Source organism: Agelaius tricolor, unplaced genomic scaffold (assembly GCF_023055355.1).
Source record: "Agelaius tricolor isolate 1412-34295 unplaced genomic scaffold, bAgeTri1.0.p SCAF_29, whole genome shotgun sequence".
In the NCBI taxonomy this organism is placed as follows: Eukaryota; Metazoa; Chordata; class Aves; order Passeriformes; family Icteridae; genus Agelaius; species Agelaius tricolor.
Window position 1 is genome coordinate 5,349,057 of NW_027269289.1, and position 15,956 is coordinate 5,365,012.

At 40.5% G+C, this 15,956-nt stretch overlaps 1 protein-coding gene across 1 annotated transcript; it reads right to left on the reverse strand.

The window, feature by feature from the left end:
* Positions 1-888: 888 nt before the first annotated feature.
* On the reverse strand, positions 889-15,292 carry CRTAM (cytotoxic and regulatory T cell molecule). Its single transcript, XM_071449684.1, has 8 exons — positions 15,083-15,292; positions 13,534-13,686; positions 11,788-11,919; positions 7,280-7,450; positions 6,058-6,594; positions 4,790-4,936; positions 2,334-2,417; positions 889-1,817 (listed from the first exon to the last, which is right to left on the reverse strand). The coding sequence occupies exons 1-8, from the start codon at positions 15,276-15,278 to the stop codon at positions 1,645-1,647; spliced, it is 1,593 nt and encodes a 530-aa protein (XP_071305785.1). The 5' UTR covers positions 15,279-15,292; the 3' UTR covers positions 889-1,644.
* Between the last annotated feature and the right edge of the window lie 664 nt (positions 15,293-15,956).

Sequence of the window (15,956 nt, forward strand, 5' to 3'; positions counted from 1 at the left end):
ATATAAATCACTATTCTGTGATTCCGCAAATGGCAAAAATCATTGTAATTTAAATAAAGAAATCCCTATTCTGTGATTCTGCAAATGGCAGAAATCATTGTAATTTAAATAAAGAAATCCCTATTCTGTGATTCTGCAAATGGCAAAAATCATTGTAATTTAAATAAAGAAATCCCTATTCTGTGATTCTGCAAATGGCAAAAATCATTGTCATTCACATTAACTAAACAAATCACTATTCTGTGATTGTGCAAATGACAAAAAATATTTGTAATTCACATTTTCTTTATTTTAGGGGTTGGCTTTTACCCTCCTGGAGCAGGAAGGGCTCCTGTAAAGCCCTGCAGGAGTCCCAGCTCTTCTGCTGCCCCATTTGGGCAGTCCCATGGGGAACATCCCCTTCACAGAACCATCAAACCATTTGGCTTAGATTTGTGTTATTTTTTATTTTTAACCCTTTAACCATCAGGCTGCTTCCCAGCTTGGTTACACCCAGCTGCAAGTCCAGGTTTGGGGTCCCAGGGAGAAAAGTCACAGTGGGTTTGTAGCACTTGTGGTGACAGAGGAGGTGACAAAATCAACCATAAATATCCTATTTTATATATATTATTATTATTATCATCAATATCCTGATTTGGGTCTGGATGTCCTGCCAGGGTGCTGAGGGTGCTGAGCTGTTCATGGCAGAGGTTCCTGATGTGCTCTGAAGGTCCCAGGTGACCCAGGTTTGGGGTCCCATGAGCACAGGAGGTGCTGAGATGTTCAAGGTTCATGACAGGTTCTGAAGGTCCCAGGTGACCCAGGCCAGGTCTCCAGGGACACCTGAGGTGCTGAGCTGTTCATGGCAAAGGTTCCTGACGTTGCCAGAAGGTCCCAGGTGACCCTGAGGTGCTGAGCTGTTGGTGGCAGAGGTTCCTGATGTGCTCAGAAGGTCCCAGGTGACCCAGACCAGGTCTCCAGGAGCACCTGAGGTGCTGAGCTGTTGGTGGCAGAGGTTCCTGCCATGCTCAGAAGGTCCCAGGTGACCCAGGCCAGGTCTCCAGGAGCTCCAGCCCCACCTCCCTGCCCTGCTGGGTGACAGGTTTGGAGTCCCAGGGAGAAAAGAAAAGTCACAGTGGGTTTGTAGCACCTGTGGTCACAGAGGAGGTGACAAAATCAACCATAAATATCCTAATTTGGGTCTGGATGTCCTGCCAGGGCGCTGAGGGTGCTGAGCTGTTGGTGACAGAGGCTCCTGCCATGGTCAGAAGGTCCCAAGTGACCCAGGCCAGGTCTCCAGGAGCACATGAGGTGCTGAGCTGTTGGTGGCAGAGGTTCCTGATGTGCTCAGAAGGTCCCAGGTGACCCAGGCCAGGTTTCCAGGGCACTGAGGGTGCTGAGCTGTTGGTGACAGAGGTTCCTGACGTGGTCAGAAGGTCCCAGGTGACCCAGGCCAGGTCTCCAAGAGCACCTGAGCTGTTGGTGGCAGAGGTTCCTGATGTGCTCAGAAGGTCCCAGGTGACCCAGGCCAGGTCTCCAGGACAAAAGCACCCCCAGGTGGCTTTGGGATGGAGCTCCCTGTCCCCCCTGCTCCCTCAAATCAAGATCCCCGAAAAGTTTCTTGTAAATATCAGGAAATTGCAGTTTCCTGCAGCTCTGCCATCGTTACACATCTGTCTCCCTTCCACACGTGAACATCTCCTCATTTATTGCCGTGGTTTTGTCACCTGGGCTCTTCTCTGGCCTTTCAGGATTTTTCTCTGGGGTTTCCAGATCCTTCTCTGGGGTTTCCGTGTGTCCTTCTGTTACATATTGCATGTTGGATTTGGGATTTCCAGCTAAAACACAACACATATTTGTGATGTGTTATTTATTATTAATAAATTATTATTTATAATAGAAATAATAAATTTATTTATATATATAATAATAAATTATAATTTATTATTAATAAATTATTATTAGTAGTAGCATTAGTATTAGTATTATTTAGTATTTAGTATTTATGGTTCCCACCTGCTCTGGCCATGGTCAGCAGCAATTAAATAAAACAAGAATTATTTATTATAAGTAAATAAACAAGAATTATTTATGATAATTAAATAGTATAATATTACTAGACTATTATAATTATTATAACATTTATAATATTATTAAGATAATTATTTATAATTAATTAAATAAACTTAAATACTTATTATAATTAAGTATTTTAATACTAATTGAATATTATAATACTGTAACATTTATAATATTATTGTGATAGTTATTTTTTATAATTAAATAAAACAAGGATTAGTTGTTGTTGAAAACAAGAACATATTTACAAGAATATGTTAATTAAAGGTTTTTACCTTGTCCATTCTTCTCATGGCCTGGACTGTCTTCGTTAGATCTGGATTTATAACTCTCCAGTGTTTGTTCTGAAACATCATTTTCTGTGGAAAAAACCCACAAAGTTTAATTTAAATTATTAAATTATTAAAATTATTTAAATTTAATTAAATAAAATTTTAAAAAATTAAATAACTAAAAAATATAAATGAATTTTTTTAATAATTAAAACACCACTAAATTGAATTATGAGAACGAGATTTTTTTTTTTTCCATTATTCCTTCTCACCCTCTGCCTTGAGCAGAAAATCCTGAGAGAAGAGTTAGAAAATGGGGATTTCTCAGCCTGACAGAGATCACCATCATCTCATAAAAATTGTGAGAGCAGTCAAAAGATGGGGATTTTATCAGCTTGAGAGAGATCTCCCAAAAATCCTGAGAGAAGAGTCACAAAATGGGGATTTCTCAGCCTGACAGAGATCACCATCACCTCATAAAAATCCAGAGAGAACAGTGAGAAAATGGGGATCTCATCAGCCTGAGAGAGATCACCATCACCTCCCCAAAATCCTGAGAGAAGAGTGAGAAAATGGGGATCTCATCAGCCTGACAAAGATCAGCATCATCTCATACACCATCATCTCATAAAAGTCCTAAAAGAGCCACAAATTGAGGATTTATCATCCTCAGAGAGATCACCATCATCTCCCAAAAATTCTGAGAGTCACAAATTGGGGATCTCATCAGCCTGAGAGAGATCAGTATCACCTCAGAAAAATAGTGAGAGAAGAGTCACAAAATGGGGATTTTATCAGCCTGACAGAGATCAGCATCACCTCACAAAAATCCAGAGAGAAGAGTGAGAAAATGGGGATCTCATCAGCCTGACAGAGATCACCACCATCTCCCCAAAATCCTGAGAGAAGAGTGAGAAAATGGGGATTTCTCAGCCTGAGAGAGATCACCATCATCTCCCAAAAATCCTGAGAGAAAAGTTAGAAATTGGGGATTTCTCAGCCTGAGAGAGATCACTACCATCTCATAAATATCCTGTGAGAAGAGTTAGAAACTGGGAATTTATCAGCCTGAGAGAGATCACCATCATCTCCCAAAAATCCTGAGAGAAGAGTCACAAAATGGGGACCTCATCAGCCTGAGAGAGATCACCAACATCTCATACACCATCATCTCCCAAAAATCCTGAGAGAAGTTACAAATTGGGGATCTCATCAGCCTTACAGAGATCACCATCATCTCTCAAAATCCTGAGAGAAAAGTTAGAAAATGGGGATTTCTCAGCCCGACAGAGATCACCACCATCTCCCAAAAATCCTGAGAGAAGAGTCACAAAATGGGGACCTCATCAGCCCGAGAGATCCTCATCATCTCCCAAAAATCCTGAGAGAAGTTACAAATTGGGGATCTCATCAGCCTGACAGAGATCACCATCATCTCATACACAATCATCTCATACAGCATCATCTCACAAAAATCCTAAGAGTCACTAAATGGGGATCTCATCAGCCTGAGATGACCATCATCTCCCAAAAATCCTGAGAAGAAAAGTTAGAAAATGGGGATTTTATCAGCCTGAGAGAGATCACCATCATCTCATAAATATCCTGTGAGGAGAGTTAGAAAATGGGGATTTCTCAGCCTGACAGAGATCACCATCATCTCTCAAAAATCCTGAGAGAAAAGTTAGAAAATGGGGATTTCTCATCCTGAGAGAGATCACCATCATCTCATAAAAATTCTGAGTCACAATTTGGGGATTTCTCATCCTGAGAGAGATCACCATCATCTCATACAGCACCATCTCACAAAATCCTAAGAGTCACAAATTGGGGATCTCATCAGCCTGAGATCACCATCATCTCCCAAAAATCCTGAGAGAAAAGTTAGAAAATGGGGATTTCTCAGCCTGACAGAGATCACCATCATCTCCCAAAAATCCTGAGAGAAGAGTTACAAAATGTGGACCTCATCAGCCTGAGAGATCCTCATCATCTCATACACCATCATCTCCCAAAAATCCTGAGAGAAGTTACAAATTGGGGATCTCATCAGCCTGAGAGAGATCACCATCATCTCATACACCATCATCTCACAAAAATCCTGAGAGTAGAGTCACAAAATGGGGATTTTTCAGCCTGACAGAGATCACCATCATCTCTCAAAAATCCTGAGAAAAGAGTCACAAAATGGGGATTTCTCATCCTGAGAGAGATCACCATCATCTCTCAAAAATCCTGAGAAAAGAGTCACAAAATGGGGATTTCTCATCCTGAGAGAGATCACCATCATCTCATAAAAATTCTGAGTCACAATTTGGGGATTTCTCATCCTGAGAGAGATCACCACCATCTCATACACCATCATCTCCCCAAAATCCCAAGAGAGGAGTTACAAAGCGGCGATTTCTCATCCTGAGCACCCCAGGGATGGCCTCGAGCCCCCAGTTCCTGCTCCCCACCTCTCTTCCACACCCCGTGAGCTTTCTTCAGCTTCACCATGAACAGCAGCACGATGATGAGCAGCACCAGGATCAGAGCAGCCACCAGGATGGGCAGCAGGAGATTCTTCTCCTTCCTCAGGGGTCCTTTGGATTCGGGATTTTGCTCTGTAACACAGGTTGGTGCTGTTAAACGTGCTGGGAATTTCTGGGAATTCAAACAGGAATGATTTCAACCCCAAGGATGCATTCCTGAAAAATCAAGTTTCTTTCCTGCAGGGGAAATCTGATTGGAGCAAAGAGGCCTTTTTGCAGTTATGTATACATTTTCCTTTTATATGTTTCCTTTTTCATATATTATTTATTTGTATTATTTATACATAAAAGGAAATATTTATAGATTTCCTTATATATATATATATATATATATATATATTTATATATATATATATGTTTCCTTTTCCTTTCCTTTAGTTGTCTATACTTTTCCCTTTCCAAAATTTTCCAGTGGTCCTTTTCACCAGTTACACTGGTTGCTAGAAGAAATTGATTTTTCCAGCTGTGCTTCCCAGAATTTCCTCCCTGCTACCCCATTCCATTCCCTGGGATTTTCTAAAATCGTCCTCTTCTGCTGCTGCTTGAATTTCTCTCTTTCTCCAGGAACTGACACAACCAGAGCACACAGCCTCGAGCTGCACCAAGGGAAATACAGGGTGGATAGCAGGAAGAAGATTTTTCCAGAAAGAGTGATAAAGTTCTGGAATGTTCTGCCCAGGGAGGTGGTGGAGTCCCCATCCCTGGGTGTGTTTAACAAAGCCTGGATGTGGCTCTGGGGGCCAGGGTTGAGTTGAGGGGTTGGGGCTGGGTTGGACTCTGTGACCTTTAGGGTCTCTTCCAACCTGGTCATTCTGTGATTCTGTGATTTTGTGAATTCTGTAATTCTGTAATTCTGTGATTCTGTAATTTTGTGATTCTGTAATTCTGTAATTCTGTGATTCTGTAATTTTGTGATTCTGTGATTCTGTGAGTTCTGTGAGTTCTGTGAACAGTTGTTGCACAGTGCCATCTAGTGCAGCCCATCCAGAGCATCCCAGCCTGGCTCCCACCCTGCTCTTGCCTTTCTTCCTCCAAGGAGAGGAATTTTGGCTGGGAAAAAGGGAGAACAAGCAGGAAACGCCGTGCTGGGTCCCACACTGCTCTGGGATGTGGGATGGAGCTCTGTGCCAGGCAGCATTTCTGCAATTGTCATTTCAGATTTGATAAACTCAGGTGGCTGAGACCAAACTCACCCTTCAGAGTGACACCGGTGAGGTTTGGCTGGGCTGGTGCTGAGCTGGGACCTCCTGGAACCCCTGGGGATGCAGAGGGGCTGGAAACTCCTGGATCTTTTGGAGATGCAGAAGGGCTGGAAAATTCTGGGGATGCAGAAGGGTTGGAAGCTCCTGGATCTTTTGGGGATGCAGAAGGGCTGGAGAATTCTGGGTTCTCTGGGGATGCAGAAGGGTTGGAAACTCCTGGATCATTTGGGGATGCAGAGGGGCTGGAAGCTTCTGGATTTTCTGGGGGTCCAGAGGGGCTGCTGGAAACTTCTGGATTCTCTATGGATGCAGAAGGGCTGGAAACTTCTGGATTCTCTGGGGATGCAGAAGGGCTGCTGGAAATTTCTGGATCTTTTGGAGACGCAGAAGGGCTGGAAATTTCTGGATTCTCCGGGGATGCAGAGGGGCTGGCACCTGCTGGATTCCCTGGACAACTGGAACCTGCTGGATTCTCTGAAGGGCTGGGAACTTGTGCGTCCTCTGCAAGTCTGGTTGCTTGTTTGCAGCCTGAAGAAACCCCCAAAAAATGACAAAAATCAGAAGAAGCTTTGCCACCGAGCAGATCCTTGAAAAACCACCCTGCCCTGCTCCATGCTCTGCATTGTTCGGATTTTCTGCCCTGCTCCATACTCTGGATTATTTGGGTTTTCTGCCCTGCTCCATGCTCTGGATTTTTTATTGGGTTTTCTGTCCTGCTCCATGCTCTGCATTGTTCGGATTTTCTGCCTTGCTCCATGCTCTGGATTTTTTATTGGGTTTTCTGCCCTGCTCCATTCTCTGGATTGTTTGGGTTTTCTGCCCTGCTCCATACTCTGGATTATTTGGATTTTCTGCCCTGCTCCATGCTCTGGATTGTTTGGATTTTCTGCCCTGCTCCATGCTCTGGATTTTTCACTGGGTTTTCTGGTTGATCAAGGGTCTCCCTTCCAGTCCCACCCTCACCTTTCCTTCCCTCAGAATATTTTTCCAGCCCTTTCCTGCCCTTGCTGCTCTGAAATGAGGAATAAAATGAAACACTCGGCCGTGGGGAGCTTGGGGCAGGAGCTGCTGCTCAGCTCTGCCACTGAGGGGCAGCTCCAAACCCACTTTTTGCCCCAGGTTCCTCATTTTAAAGCAGACCCCACAATTCCTGGGGTCTGTATCATTTTCACGGGCTCAGGGCAGTGAGATTGGAGGGGCAGAGCTGCAGTACCGGAGCTGGGGAGGCCCTGGAGGGGGAAAGAGGCCCCCAGGCGCTGTGGCCCGAGTGCAGGGTGCTGCACCATGCACGTGGCTGTCGCTCCGGGGCTGTAGCTGAGGATCCTCAGCGTGCTCCTGCTGATCCATTTCTTGCCATCAGCTCCCAGCTGGTGCCTGGTGTCACCTGCGAGTCCGTGGGGAGAAAAAAGAATGAAATGAAATGAAATGAAATAAAATAAAGAATAAAATAAAATAAAAAATAAAATAAAATAAAATAAAATAAAGAATAAAGAATAAAATAAAAGAAAATAAATAAAATAAAAAAGAATAAAAAAGAATAAAATAAAGAATAAAGAATAAAATAAAATAAAAAATAATAAAATAATAATGTAAAATAAAATAAAAAAGAATTTTAAAAAAGGAAAAAAAAGAATAAAAATGAATAAAATAAAAATAAAATTAAAATAAAATAAAATAATAAAATAAAAAATAATAAAATAAAATAAAATAAAGAATAAAGAATAAAGAATAAAGAATAAAGAATAAAATAAAATAAAATAATAAAATAAAAAAGAATAAAATAAAATAAAAAATAATAAAATAAAATAAAATAAAAAAAAAGAATTTTAAAAAAGGAAAAAAAAGAATAAAAATGAATAAAATAAAAATAAAATAAAAATAAAATAAAATAAAATAAAAAAGAACAAAATAAAATAAAATAAATAAAAATAAAATACAACAAAATACAATACAATAAAATAAATAAATAAAATAAAAATACAATACAATACAATACAATAAAATAAAGAATAAAATAAAATAAAATCATTTCTATCCCCCTGAAATCATGTTCTCCTAAAGCACAGGTTTGACTCTTCCCCTTTTCCAGCTGTTGGAATTTACCCAGAGGATTCCCTGCTTTGCCACAAGGAATTAGGGGGACTCTGGTGGGATTCCCAGGCCTGCAGGCAATGCTGGTGAAATGAAAACTAAATTTGTATTTGATGTAAGCAGAGATGTGTTTGAACAGCCCTGGTGGAGGGGAAGGTGTTTCAGATATTTCCTGGAGGACACAAATATCCCTGTTTACAATGCAGAGCCTCTGATGCACCCCTTGCTCTGCTGCCCTGAAATGAAAGAAATTCCCAATTTCCAGATGAACCTTTCCAAATGAACCTTTCCAAACGAACCTTTCCAAATGAACCTTCCCAAATGAACCTTCCCAGACCAGCCTTTCTCAGCCTCTTTTGCCTCCCCAGCAGGGCCAGGTGAGAGCTCCAAAAGTCTTTCAGAAATCATCTTTGTCAGTAATCACAGCTGCTTTGCCCCTGCTGAGCCCCGCTGCTGTCAGTAATTAAGATTTATTAGCTGTTTTCTGATTAGTGTAAATATTTGCAGGAAGTGATTAAAGCTGGGGATGGAAGGGGGAGGAAGGAGAGTCACTCCAAGCCTTCAAAAAAAAAAAAAAAATGGAGAAAAACACAGGAATTGGAGCAACAGTGAATTAGGGCAATGAAGTTTTATATTTCAGACAATGAAATTTGTGTCTCTCATCTTTTCATGTAAAAGTGGCTGCTCTGAAGGGCGGCCCCAGGTGAACCAAGGCAGCAGCCCCAGCTCTGAGGGGCTTTCCTGGGGCTGGGAGGTGCCAGCTCAGGTCTTCCCTCTGCTCCAAAGGCAAGGAGAGATTTTTGGTTAAAATATTGGATATTTGTTAAAATATTGGATATTTGTTAAAATATTTGAAAAATGCAGCTCTGGCTTGCAGGAGGTGTTTATAGTGTCTGAACTGTGTGCAGTGAAGTCACAAATAATTCACTTTATCAGGGTGATCTCAGGCTTGGGGAACGCCTTAATTTTGGGAAAAACACTGTGAGGGACAGAGATAAAAAACCATGGGGATAAAATATCAGTTTATAGAAATATTGGGGTTTTTGTGACTTCCCAGCTGGTATTGCCAGGCCCTCACACTCGGCCCAGCTCTTCCCAGACACAGGCAGCATTTACAAACCATGCATTACTCCAGAACACCTTTTTATTTTTACATTCAAACCCTCCAGATTTCATCTGCCAACCCGATTTACTCTTCTTATTAAGATTTATTTCATTTTTTACTTTATTCAGACCCAATTCATTCTCGTTATTAACTCCAATTTCCATCCATACTCAGGCCAGAACACACAATTCCCTGCTGTTTTCTAGAGCTCTTACTTAAAAATAAACCATCTTAGGGCCAGGTTCAGCTTTAAATGCATTTCTTGATGATGCAAAACACAAGTCAGAGCTTGTTGGTGCGTGAAAGAAAAAAAAAACCATTTGTGTTTTTCTCACATTTTTTGTGCAGATGTGCACTGGAGCTGCTAAAGGCAGTGATTTGTAGAATAATGTTATTTATAGCCCTGCCAGAATGGCAGTTATTTGAGCAGCAGACAGGTTGAAGGAGAAGAAAGGCTTTGAAAACCACAGATCCAGGATTCTGGGGGTTTTTCAATCCCAAATAAAGTGGAATTATCCCAAATAAGTGGAGTTCAGCGCTGAAATTCCAGGGGTTTGGGTTCATTTTATCCCAGTGGAATCCAGTACAAAATTCCCAAGATTCTTGGTTCATTTTGTCCCTGTAGAATTTAGGGGGTTGGAAATTCCAGGATTTTGGGTTTATTTTATTCCACTGGAATTCAGTGCTGAGGTTCCAAAATTTGGGTTTGTTTTATCCCTGTGGAATTCAATGCTGAAATTCCAGGGGTTTGGGTTTATTTTACCCCAGTGGAATTCAGTGCTGAGGTTCCAAAATTTTGGGTTCAGTTTATCCCAGTAGAATTCAATGCTGAGGTTTCAGGAGTTTTGGGTTATTTTATTCCACTGGAATTCAGTGCTGAGGTTCCAAAATTTTGGGTTTGTTTTATCCCTGTTGAATTTAATGCTGAAATTCCAGGGGTTTGGGTTTATTTTACCCCAGTGGAATTTTGTGCTGAGGTTCCAAGATTCTGGGTTCATATTATTAAATTCCTTGTGGAATTTAATGCTGAAATTCCAGGATTTTGGGTTTATTTTATCCCAGTGGAATTTAATGCTGAAATTACAGAGATTTGGGGTTATTAGATTTTTTTTTTTTTTTTTTTTATCCCAGTGGAATTTTGTGCTGAAGTTTGAAGATTCTGGGTTCATTTTATCCCAGTGAAATTCAGTGCTGAACTTCCAGGATTTTGGGTTTATTTTATTCCACTGACACTTAGACCTGAGTTTCCAGGATTCTGGCTTTATTTTCTCCCAGTGGAATTCAGTGCTGAGGTTCCAAGATTCTGGGTTCATTTTATCCCTGTGGAATTTCCTATTGAAACTCCAGGATTCTGGGTTCATTTTATCCCATGGGAATTTAGAGCTGAGGTCCCAGGGGTTTGGGCTCATTTCATCCCTGTGGAATTTCATGCTGAAATTCCAGGATTCTGGGTTCATTTTATCCCACTGCAATTCAGTGCTGAAATTCCAAGATTTTTTGCTTTATTTTATCCCAGTGGAATTCAGTGCTGAAATTCCAAGATTCTGGATTCATTTCATCCCTGTGGAATTCAGTGCTGAAATTCCAAGATTTTTCGCCTTATTTTATCCCACTGCAATTCAGTGCTGAAATTCCAAGATTCTGCAGTCATTTCATCCCTGTGGAATTTAGTGCTGAAATTCCAAGGGTTTGCGTTTGTTTTACCCCAGTGGAATTTCATGCTGAAATTCCAGGGGTGTGAGTTTGTTTTACCCCAGTGGAATTCAGTGCTGAAATTCCAAGGGTTTTGCTTCATTTTATCCCAGTGCAATTCAATGCTGAAATTCCAAGGTTTTTGCTTCATTTCTTCCCAATTCAGTGCTGAAATCCCAGGATTTGGGGTTCATTTCATCCCAGTTCAGTGCTGCAATCCCAGGATTTGGGGTTCATTTCATCCCAGTTCAGTGCTGCAATCCCAGGATTTGGGGTTCATTTCATCCCAGTTCAGTGCTGCAATCCCAGGATTTGGGGTTCATTTTTTCCCAATTCAGTGCTGCAATCCCAGGATTTGGGGTTCATTTTTTCCCAATTCAGTGCTGCAATCCCAGGATTTGGGGTTCATTTCTTCCCAATTCAGTGCTACAATCCCAGGATTTGGGGTTCATTTCATCCCAGTGCAATTCAATGCTGAAATCCCAGGATTTGGGGTTCATTTCTTCCCAATTCAATGCTGCAATCCCAGGATTTGGGGTTCATTTCTTCCCAGTGCAATTCAATGCTGAAATCCCAGGATTTGGGGTTCATTTCATCCCAGTGCAATTCAGTGCTGCAATCCCAGGATTTGGGGTTCATTTCTTCCCCATTCAGTGCTGCAATCCCAGGATTTGGGGTTCATTTTATCCCCATCCTGCCTGTTCCCCACACCTGCCCCAAGCTGCAGCCATGAATTACAGCCCAGCTGAGATTTCCCCCTCCAGCATCTCCAAACCACCCAAAACTGACCAAAAATAAGAATTTTAGTCCTCAAAGCAGCTTTGAGCTCTTACCTGGGAGCTCAATCCCGTTGTCCAACAGCCAGGAAATCTGGGGCTGGGGTCTGCCCCCCTGCGTGAGGCAGGAGAGGTTGAGGCCTCTTTCCTCATCCTGGGACATTTCCAGCACCGGCTGGGATGGAGCAGCTGCAGCAGGAAGGTTTAGGATCAGTTTAGGGGCATTTTCTACTCCTTTTCATCAGCAATATTTCTTTTTTTTATCAGCATTATTTCTTTTTTTTTATCAGCATTATTTCTTTTTTTTCATCAGCATTATTTCTTTTTTTTAATCAGCATTATTTCTTTTTTTCATCAGCATTATTTCTTTTTTTCATCAGCATTATTTCTTTTTTTTATCAGCATTATTTCTTTTTTTTTATCAGCATTATTTCTTTTTTTTATCAGCATTATTTCTTTTTTTTCATCAGCGTTATTTCTTCTTTTCCTTTTAATCAGCATGATTAAAAGGTAATAATTAAAAGGAGGGGGTAATAATTAGCATTGACTCCACGATCCAGAAGGCATTAAAGACATTTTATCATTAGAAATAATAATTATTAAATTATTAAATTGTTATTAACTTATTAGAAACAATTTATTATTACAGTTCTTGTAGAAACAATGGTGGACCTAAGACTTTACTGTTAGAAATCTACAGTTCTTCTAGAAACAATGAAAACCTAAGATTTTATTGTTAGAAATTTACAGTTCTTATAGAAACAATGGAAAATCTAAGACTTTATTATTAGAAATCTACAGTTCTTATAGAAACAATGAAAACCTAAGATTTTATTGTTAGAAATTTACAGATCTTATAGAAACAATGGAAAACCTAAGAATTTGTGATTAGAAATCTACAGTTCTTAGAGAAACAATTAAAACCTAAGATTTTATTATTAGAAATCAACAGATCTTATAGAAATAATGGAAAACCTAAGATTTTATTGTTAGAAATCGACAGTTTTTGTAGAAACGATGGTGGACCTAAGACTTGATTGGCCTCAAAGTGAAAACCTCGCCCACACTATTGGTGGCTATCAAAAACACACCCTAGAGAACCTTATTTATAAATAATGGTCACAGAAAGAGAGATAATAATTGTTTGAATTGTTTGAATTCTTTGAATTTTAGAGAACCAGCTCTATGAACAATGGCTACAGAGAGATAATAAATTTCTTTAATTGTTTGAATTGTTTGAATTGTTTGAATTCTTTGAATTTTAGAGAACAATATCTGTAAGAAATAGCTACAGAAAGAGAGATAATAATTGTTTGAATTGTTTGAATTCTTTGAATTTTAGAGAACCAGCTCTATGAACAATGGTTACAGAGAGATAATACATTTTTTTAATTGTTTGAATTCTTTGAATTCTTTGAATTTTAGAGAGCAATATCTGTAAGGAATGGCTACAGAAAGAGAGACAATAATTGTTTGAATTCTTTTCCTCTAAGTTTCCCACAGCTTCCCAGGGTTTTTCTGGCAAAGTCTGTGCCTGCTGTCTGTGGCCAGGGAGCTGCTGCCACAGGAGGGGGCTGAGCTAAAAACAAAATGGAAAAATTGATGGAAAAATTGGTGGAAAAATTGGTGGAAAAATTGGTGGGAAAATTGATGGAAAAATTGGTGGAAAAATTGGTGGAAAAATTGGTGGGAAAATTGATGGAAAAATTGATGGAGAAATTGCTGGAAAAATTCAGGTGTGGATTTGAGGAGCTGGCTCTGTCCTGCTCTAGGTAAAAAGCCAGAGCAGGTGAGGGGACTTACCCAAAATCTCAACCTTCTGGCTCTTGGTTTTGACGTGCCTGGTGTAGCAGAAGCACCTGTAAATCCCCTCGTCCTGCTGGCTCAGGTTGGACAGCTGGATGGACAATTCCTCCTTGGAATAGCGCAGCAGTTTGTACCTCTGGTCCCTTAAAACTGCCAGGAGCAGAAAATGCAGCACACACGGGCTTGGTTCAGCACAGGGAGAAAGCTTGGGGAGGGTTTTTATTGTATGGGATTGGAAAAGTTCAGGTTTGTAAATGAAAGCATCTCCTAGGGCATCTCTGCTCTCCTTTCTCTCTCTCTCTTGACTTTCTGGTCTTTAATTCTTCCCTCCTGCTGCACAATTTACAGGAGCCCTCAGGGTCCGCCCAGCAAGTCCATGAACTTTTCCCACAGCTGCAGCACAGAAAATGCAACTTTCTGCCCTTAAATTGAACTGAAACTGGGGCTTTGTACAAACATCAGGGGGAAAGAGACCTCAAAACTTCTCTTTTTATCTTAATTTTTTTTTTTAGCTGAGGTTTTGACAGAATACTGAGCTGGAAGGAATTCCCAGCAATTTGGGCGAATCCAAATAATTTTAATATTATACCTAAATTTATTTAATTTTATAGCTAAATTTATTCAATAAATTTAATTAATAAATAATTAAATGTATTTGAGATAAATGCAATTTAATAATTTATTTAATTTATTTTAATCTTATGATTAAGATTTAATTAATTTATTTAATTTATTTAATTTTTGAATTAATTTATTTAATTTAGAATTAAATTAATGCAGTTCTTTAGAACTCTGAACTCCACACACAGTGGGAGCTGCTGCTTCCCCATTTGGGGCAGGCACAACAATTCCTCTCCAGGATTTCAGCTTTTCTATTTTCCATCTATTTGAAAGAGATGATATTATATTTAATACTAATACTGATGTTAATACTACTAGTACTACTACCAATAACAATAAATTCTATTTAATAATAGTATATTGTTATATTTTCCATCTATTTGTAACCTGCAGTTCTTTAGTGTGGAACTCTGAACTCCACACACAGTGGGAGCTGCTGCTTCCCCATTTGGGCAGACACAACAATTCCTCTCCAGGCCTGGCAATCAAGGGCACCTCACTGCCTCAGGGCCCAGAGATGGGAACAAAAGGGAGTTGGGGGCAGCAAACTTGGGGTCAATGACTTCATCAGCTGCAGCTGGAATTGGCAGATTCACCCCCAAAATGCAAATGGACCAAACTTATAAAAGTGTGAACCCTGTGACCCATTGTCCATTTTGGGTGGGTTTTATCTGCCCTAAGTGTACCTGAAGGCCCTTCAATAGACAGAAAACCAGTGTTTTGTATTCTTTTAATTTTGTCTGGCCTCTGTTTTCAGGTGGCCCCAAAAGGCACCAATTTTGGTGACCACAAAGGACCCTCTGGACCCTGCCACACCCTCCCCCCGTTGGCACTTTGGGCACCGCCCTGGCCCGGGTGGCAGCGGGGCCAGCCCAGCGTCCCCAGCCCTGCTGGGCAGCGCCACCGCTCTGGGTTCCACACTCACCCTGCTGGGCATTGAGGAAAATGGTGAAATTCCGGGGGTTTAACCACTGCAGGGTGAAGTTGCTGCTGCTGAGGGTGCTGAAGGTGCAGTTGAGGTTCAGATTTTCTCCTTCCTTCAGAGCCACAGAGTCGCTGGCAGCCCCTGGAAACCCCCCTGCCACACAGCAGGGGGAAAAACAAACTGGAAATTGGGACATGAAGCAAAGCAAGGACATTTTGCACAGAGTAATGTGTTAATTTTCCTTTTATTTTGCAATGTTTTTTTAATATTTCTACATTGCCAGTATGGTTGTAGGGATATAAATAAATTATTGGCATTGGACAGGTCATCTGTGTGACAAAGCTTTGGGATCTCCACCTGCCAGCATTTAATTACTAAACTAATTACTAATTTAATGACCAGATGTAATTACTAAACCAGTTTTAGTCATTAGCCAAGAAAGTATTTCCCTGTTAGCCAATACAGAACTGAAGCAGATCCATCTCATGCACTCTCTCCCTGGATTTAAACACAAACATTCAATTTTCACTTATCCCATGATGAGAACTAAATAATATTTAAGGTCCCTTCCAACCCAAACTGTCTCTGATTTTGTGTCCCATTTGCTCCGTGTGTGACTGAGCAGCGAATGATTTCCCAACACCTCTAAAAACGAGGCTTTTTTATTCAGAAATGAAACTTTTGAAAAAAAACCCCCAGACCTGGCCTGGCAGAGGTTACTAAAATGAAATTTCACTCTCTCTTCTCCCAGCTCATTTCACAGGCTGGCAGTAAAATGTGCTTTTCCTCTCCAGCCATTCTAAGGCAGATAAAACACTTTGTGAGAATATTGGATGACAATTTGGATGAATTGCCTTCTCCAGGCAAAAACTGT